This window comes from Anopheles aquasalis, chromosome 3 (genome assembly GCF_943734665.1).
Source record: "Anopheles aquasalis chromosome 3, idAnoAquaMG_Q_19, whole genome shotgun sequence".
NCBI lineage: Eukaryota > Metazoa > Arthropoda > Insecta > Diptera > Culicidae > Anopheles > Anopheles aquasalis.
The window spans coordinates 43656564-43664063 of NC_064878.1; the positions used below are offsets into that span (position 1 = coordinate 43656564).

Consider the following 7500-nt stretch of genomic DNA (forward strand, 5'->3'; position numbering starts at 1 on the left):
GTTGCTGACGGAGCTGGTGGCGAAGGAAAAGTGGAACACAGCGGAGGATCTGCTGGCTGTGATACGATCGCAGGGTGTTATCCTTTCGCAGGCATTGCCCCACGACATCGTCATCGCCAACACGATCCGCCGGGTGATGAAAATCGTCCGGGAGGAGTACGACTCACCGCGTGTGATGAACGTGGACGACGCACAGAGCATCCTGTCGCTGCACAAGCTCGTAACGCAGGGAGCGGATCCGGAACGGGGTGATTACTCGAAACCGATGCCGGGACTGAAGAACGCTCTGCTCGATCATCTGTCCGAGATCGAGACGGAGTTGGAGACGACGGCGGAAAGCATTTCGATGCAGGCCGCGGAACACATCCACTCGGCGGAACTGATCATGACGATCGGGTATTCGCGTGCGGTGGAAAAGTTCCTCAAGAAAGCGGCCGAAACACGACCGATCGAGGTGGTGGTGATCGAGTGTGCACCGGATTGCCGGGGCCAGCAGCTAGCGGCCAATTTGGCGCGAGCCAAGATTCAAACTACGCTCATCTCGGATGCTGCCGTTTTTGCGATCATGTCCCGTATCAACAAGGTCATCATTGGCACACACTCCGTGCTGGCCAACGGCGGTTTGCAGGCCGTCTGTGGTACGTACAGTTTGGCTCTGTCCGCGAAACACTTCTCGGTGCCGGTGGTAGTGCTGGCCCCAACGTACAAGCTCGCTCCGGTGCATTTGTGTAATTACGAGCAGGGCGATTTCAACATTCTCGGCAACACGGAAGCGATCCTGCCTTTCCGCTCGCAAGCGGCCCGCTTTACGAAGGTTTACAATCCACTCTTCGATTACGTACCACCGGAACTGGTGACACTGTTCATCACGAACAAGTAAGTAACCGGTCGGTTGTGGAAGCTGGCTACCAGAAGGACTTCCGTTTTTACGAACAACCGTTTGTCTTTCCAGCGGAACGAATGCTCCGTCGTACATTTACCGTCTGATCAGCGAATTGTACCATCCCGACGACAACCAACTGTGAACGATACCTGCTCAAAGCTAAAAGTGAGACTTAAAATTTGAGTGTGTGTAACTGGACCGGAGCTATGGAATGTTCCGAATTAATAAGAATATATTTGAAGAGTATAATAACTTTCAAATTAAACAACTCTTCGCGATCTCATCCGAACATATTCCATTATATGAACCCTACTCGACCTTTATGTTTTATGTCGTGTATGCTCAGTGGGAATGTGGAAAAACATCGCCAAAAACATCGACGTAAACAAACGGGTCTCGAGATACAAATTCCGCGAAAGGTGGATTGTGATACTTTCTGGGTGAATATTCGTGTTGGAAATCATGAGTTCACGTAATTCTGCGCTGGCCTCGCTAACGGCCACCTACACAGATTCGGAGAACGAAGAAGACCGGCGAACGGATGATGAGTCCGAGCAATCCGAAGGCGGGAGCAGCAGCGTGTCCCAGGTTTGTAGCGGCTGACTAAGCGTGTCCTTAAGCACCAGATAACGAGCGTTTCGGTTTTTTTTTGCAGATCCGTTCACGACAGCCAACACCACTGCGGGAAGCATCGGAAAACTCCGGAACACCTGGTGCACAAGCCAACCAGACCAACAACAACAGTAGCAACAGTAACAGTGGTAAACCAGGAGAACCCAGTGCTTCAAGCGAAACGGCCACTGTCGCTGCCGCAGCAACGAAACCAAAGCGAAAGAAAGCGCTGCGTTTGGTAAGCTACATCGATGATACGATCGTTTCGGACGAAGAAAACAATTCCCCCGAACGGGACGACGACGACGATGAAGAGGAGGATGAAACGATGGAAGAACCAGCGGAAGAGCAGCCGCCGGAAGAGACACCAGTACCACAGAAACCGGATCGATCGAAACAGTACGGATTCAGTTTACCACCGGAACCGAAGGGCAAATGTTCCCAGGAACTCCAGGACAAGATTGCGGCACTGTACGAGCGCATGAAGAACTCCAACATGGACACGAATCGCATCATTCAGGAGCGTAAGGAGTTCCGCAATCCCAGCATCTACGAAAAGCTGATCCACTTCTGCGACATCAACGAACTCGGTACCAACTATCCGCCCGAGTTCTTCGATCCCTTCCAGTGGGGCAAAGAGTCGTACTACGAAGAGCTGGCCAAAGCGCAGAAGATCGAGATGGAGAAAGTCGAGAAGGCCCGCAAGGAGGCAACCAAAACAGAAATCCAAACGGGTGTCAAGCGCATGGATCCGGAGGAATCGAAAAAGCGCAAATCGAAATGGGATCAACCGGGAGTGCTAGGTGCGGCCCCCGGTATGCTAGGAGCGGCTGCACCAGTTACGGTAGTGAATGTACTCAAACCAGGCGGCATCATACAGCAACCACTCACGACGACGGCTACCGGCACGAAAGGAACGGTTATATCGGCCTTCGGATCGTTACCCAAGAAGCCCAAGGTTTAATATGGATTAGGAGGTGCGTGATGGACCATTTTTAAGTTAAAACATGAATAAAGCTGATACTACATTAATACGAGTTCGTTGTGGGATTTTATTTAAAAACAGTTCTTTATTCGATCGATTGTTACATAAAATCCTTCTCGAAAGGAATTGAACCCTACATTACGGTGATTTAGCTAGTTTAGCAGTTTTGCAGAGAAATATTACCATAGAATCTGTGCTTTCGTGTTTCGCGTCTTCGAGTTTCTTCTGTACAGGTCGGCTCCAAGTCGAACGAACATCGAAAAATGATGAGCAACTTCAGGCATTTATCCATATTCACCCCGTGGGTTGCAGTAGGCTTAGCTTATTTTTATCAAACACCCCACGGACAACCGTCCAGTGCTCCCACTCTCTCCCAATTTCACTACATTACCGGCCCACTTAAGCGCGATACAGCTGGTGAGGCTTAAGTAATGCTTTAATCGCATGGAATCGGAATGGAATTAACTAGGATGAAAACATGAGTGTGAATAAATAAGGCTTAACTAAAGTATTGCATAAAACCGTTCAAACATTTAAACTACTAGCTACTACTACGCGCTACACGGTCAAGTGTAGTGCGGCTGGTGAGCCGTGGCGCAATTTCGATTTTTATTTTACCGAGCGCACCACGGTCACGTTTTTGGCAGGTACTTATGAAGCTAACGTCGCACGAACGTTTCGGTTCAGTACTATAACATAAAACAAACAGAAAAGAAAACATTCAATTCAATTTAACAAACAAAAAAATTAAATAAAATGGAAGGAAACAGTAAAGAAAAATGCTGTAACTAACAACTCTGCGTAATCTGCTTAACATGATAACGAACAACCTTTAGCACTGCCGCCCCCATTTCCTAACTTTCTCGAGTGCCTTAGCCCAAAAAAAACAGTGTAAAACAGGCGTTTTTGTTTGCGTTTTTTGGTAGCATAGCCGTTTCGTCGCTACAACTATTGATACCGATTGGTTTGGACTTACGTTTTACTACGAATTATGCTACGCTACTACTAATAGTTTCTATCGTATGAGGAGGCTAAAATAAAATTAGTATTGCACGCAGGTGCGCACCACCTGCTATTACCCCCTAGCATCTTTACAGCTAAAACCTTAACACGGATTGTTAATATTGCACATATCCGGCCTAGTGTATTGCGATGACGGTTCTCCCGAAGGATGACGCCCCCAATTACGTATTGCGTACTGCTAGGATTGCACTGCCTTTTTGCGGGCTAGCCTTAAAGCATAAAAGTAGCATAAAAGTATATTATTGCCATTGATTATTGCCAGCGCCAGCCGATCGATTGCCGATGGTGGTCGCGTTAGTATATCACATTCGTTGGGCATCGCTTTCATTTGCTGAGCCGTTTGCAAAAGATTGGTAAGTCGTTGAGTGACGAAGCAAAAGTAAAATCAGAAAAAACACCAAAGAAAACGAAACGGTGATTAAAAGAAGAAAATACAAAAAAGGAAGGTAGAGCATTGCAGATAAATTGATAAATATGAATAAAATTTAGAAAACATAGAAAAAGAGGAAAAGTAAAGTAAAATCGACTCGGAAGAGCAATATGCTGTCTGTAACCTCAACAACATTAAAAACAAATAACTAAACTATTCCCATTCGCTACATCCATTCGCACACTCATTCAAACAATAAAACACAAAACAATCTGCATCCTGCACACATACCACACCTACAGCTACAGTAAATAATAAATAAGAATTGCAAGAAGCCCGTTCATTTGACCGACGATTGCACATACGTTATCCTAATTGCACGAACAAATTTGCCCAAGGGCATTATACTAGCCTACAACTAATGCTAAAGTGTTGTCCGTGTCTACTCGCGTTTTCCGCGGGAGCATGGTTGGCACCCCTGGGTGCGAGTAGATCGTACGAGGACAACTCAATACTTGTGGAGGTACATTAACTCAATCTCGAACGAGGTGTGCGTCCCCGGTGGTGGGAACGAAGAACATTTACAATTAATTCTAGCCAGTGTGTTAGACTGGAGACCATGGTCAACGAAGCTTACTCAGTGTACAGCCGCTGCCAGCACATGGTCCGTGGACACGGACCCGACCGACGACAGGTTCGTTGAGGATGGTTGAGACGGTTTGCGGATATTTTTGAAGAACACCGAGTGTGTCTCGACACTTTCTGCCCCCGACTCAGAGATATCGTCCAGATGGGACTCCAGATCGTCCTCGTCGGATATGCAGGACGCATCGTCACTTCCGTCAAACTTCTCGTCATCCGAAGAGTACACGCGCACGCTGATGGCGTCCGTTGTGGTCGTGGTGTTGAAGAACATTCCGTTGAGATGACGTTGCTGCATCGAAGGCCCGGAAGCTGCACTGGTCGATGGTGTGGCGGCCGGTGGAGCTGGTGGTGGCGGTGGTTTCGATTGTGGTTTTACGGCATTCACGGCAAAGTGCTTCTTGGTGGGAATCGTGGCCGTTGGTGGTGGTGGAGGAGGTGGGTTCGGTGGTGGCAACGGTGGTGGAGGAGAACGTGGTCTTGCAATCGATTTATCCGGCCGCGATCCGGACCCACTGCTGGTCGATGAACCGGCACTACGGTTCGTATCGGTTGCGGTTCCTACCGGAGCATCGGGCGATCCATTGCCAACCGTGGACGACTCCTGGATGGCGCAAATCTCGTACTTGTTCTCCTCGATGATGGGACCTTCCGATCCATTGGGACCATCGGGCGATTGCGAGGCAAAGTTGTAGCGCTCGTACACCTTCTTACCCTTCAGCTTGGATTCACTAGAGTCCGCACTCATGTAGCCACTGTCCTGTTCTTTGGCGCTCGATCGCGAATTGCTACGCACGATGGTGATAGTGCGCGAGGTCGAAGGTTTTTCGCCATCCTCAACGGCCACAGCTGTCGATCCTGGTCCCGATCGTTTACGATGGTGATGATGATGGTGCCGCAACAAGGCCTGTTGCTGTTGGTAATGTCCACCGTACGCACCACTGCCAGAGGAATCATCGATCAGCGAAGAGATGCCCTCATCCTTCTCCAGTATGTCCGACGAATCCGAGGTCTTCTCCAGCTCGGAATCCCCACCAATCGGTTTACCATTAAATTTGGCCGTCGCGATACCGATGAACTTTTTCCACGCATTCTTCAGATCCTTCGACTTCTTGACGCGATCGCGCAAACCCATCGCTATCTGCATCCCGTTGGAAGCTTGATTCAGTTCTACGCGGAACACTTTCGTTGTACCCATCAGCTCCGTGCTTCCGAGAGGGAGCGGACCACTGATGTCGTAGATCGGCTTTTCATCCTCCACCTCCTTCCCGACAATGGCCGAATGGCCGTTGCGCTGAATGGGATAGCTGTAGGTCGTCGATAGGGTCTTCGTCGACAGCACCTCGATCTTGTCGATATCCTCGATAAACTTGGCCTTGCTCATTACCTGCGACTGACGGTTGCGCAAATCGTAGATCTTGCTATCGACCTGCTGGAGCAAGTTCTTGCTGTTCAGTTCACCGAGTGTCATGTAACTCTCCAGGATGCCCCCGAGTTCACTAACATCCTTCGTTTCCTCCTCGACTCGCGCGTAGTCCTGCTTCTCGCTCATGTACAGCGCATGATCCGCCGGGTTCTTCTGCACATGGCTATAGTTGGGCAGCTTGGCCGGGCTCGGTCGACCGGATGGCGATTTGCTCGATGAACTGTTGGGCGAGGTACGCTCGTTGTCCGAAATACCCGTAAACTGTGTCGAATCACTTTCCGCCGTCAAGCTGTTGATCGATTCGTACGTCTCCGAGGTGCAGCCAAAGTTTGGTTTCGGTGCTGGACCCGTCGGTGGATTGGAGAACTTTTCGCTGTTCGTCCAGCAGGCCAAGTTCTTCGGTGATATGCCATAGTCTTCCACCTTCTTCAGCTGTAACCGAGGATGATCGTACACTGTACTTGGTGGTGCGTTGGGTGGTGAGACAGCAGGAGCATTCTTGCCCGCCAGATTGTTCTGCCGACCCATGGCACCCTCGGGAGGTATCAAATCCGGTGGCATCAACTTCGGAACGGGCACAACTGCATCACCAACATTACGCTGACGGCGTGAATGGCGCTGCTCCAGCGACAACAGCTTACCCGACTTCACATCCAGCTCCGCGAGATTACTGAACGAGCTCCGTTGGGCGGTGTTGACTTTCGGGTTCTTCGACTCGTAAATCTCCCTCAAACTACCGAACGTGGTCTCGTGCTTGAACGATCCCGTCGATTTCAGCACAAAATGATTATTCAGATCGGCCGGCAGTGAGGTGAGATTCGATTCCACTCCACCGTTCGCCCGCCCCGTACGATCGCCCTCCCAAACATTGCTACGATGGCGACTGACGGCCGCCCCACCATTCCCGTTGCCATTCTTCTTCTTCGGCTTCCGATCGAGCGTATCCGGCTCGAACTGATCGCTGTCCGTCGACAGATCACACTCGTCCGGACTGTGCTCCACCTCGATCGTGATGCTACCCTGAAACGGCGTGTCACACTTGATCTTCGGCACCTTCTTGCCGGACGGTTCAGCACCGAGCGAACCCGGTGCTGGCGGAACGTCTTCATACTCTTCGGACCGGATACTGACAGCTTCGCGTTCCGTCTTGATCGTGTCAGTATCCTTTCTAAAACCCTCCACCCGATCGTACACGGCATTGCGTATCTCCACTTCCTCCTCGAGTGGTAGCGCCGTACTGAGCGATGGCGAAGGTTGCGATCCCGGATCGCTACTGTTGGTGGTGGAAGTGTTGAAACTCATCGGCGTTTTCGTCGTCACACGCTCCAAACTATCCGTTTCGTAGTCGACGATCAGGTAGTGAGGTGATTTGCGTGAGTAGATCGGCGAGTCAGGTTGGTAGCGTGTGAGTGAGTTCTTGCCGGATCGATTCCCGAGCGTGTTGTAGCACTCCTGGTCCGAGTTGAGAAAGTCATGAAAGAACTTTTCGTTTCGGTACCGCTCGTGCCGATCGATGCTACTGAAGCGACTGTCGGATGAATCGGGATTGTATTCTCCCG

General features: G+C 50.2%; 3 protein-coding genes across 3 annotated transcripts in view; 2 read left to right on the forward strand and 1 right to left on the reverse strand.

Moving 5' to 3' along the window:
• Positions 1 to 1129, forward strand: part of LOC126575792 (translation initiation factor eIF-2B subunit beta) — a 1452-nt gene extending 323 nt beyond the window's left edge. The window contains exons 2-3 of the mRNA XM_050236659.1: positions 1 to 876; positions 953 to 1129. The exon at positions 1 to 876 is cut by the window's left edge and continues 42 nt beyond it. Coding sequence (XP_050092616.1) covers positions 1 to 876; positions 953 to 1025 — 949 coding nt within the window. The 3' untranslated portion in view covers positions 1026 to 1129. The remainder of the gene's footprint in view (positions 877 to 952) is intronic.
• Positions 1130 to 1282: 153 nt separating this feature from the next.
• Positions 1283 to 2526, forward strand: LOC126575794 (SAP30-binding protein). Its single transcript, XM_050236660.1, has 2 exons — positions 1283 to 1471; positions 1539 to 2526. Exons 1-2 carry the CDS (start codon positions 1346 to 1348, stop codon positions 2457 to 2459), a joined length of 1047 nt encoding a protein of 348 aa, XP_050092617.1. The 5' UTR covers positions 1283 to 1345; the 3' UTR covers positions 2460 to 2526.
• A 1984-nt stretch (positions 2527 to 4510) lies between these two features.
• LOC126576679 (uncharacterized) overlaps positions 4511 to 7500 on the reverse strand; it is a 33249-nt gene continuing 30259 nt past the window's right edge. Inside the window, exon 9 of the mRNA XM_050237985.1 lies at positions 4511 to 7500. This exon is cut by the window's right edge and continues 1342 nt beyond it. Coding sequence (XP_050093942.1) covers positions 4511 to 7500 — 2990 coding nt within the window.

Excerpts from the sequence above, each read along its gene's own strand:
- LOC126575794 (XM_050236660.1), top strand. The coding sequence starts at position 1,346 with ATGAGTTCACGTAATTCTGCGCTGGCCTCGCTAACGGCCACCTACACA. Across the intron at positions 1,472-1,538 it reads GGAGCAGCAGCGTGTCCCAG|ATCCGTTCACGACAGCCAAC; the intron begins GTTTGTAGCGGC and ends TTTTTTTTGCAG.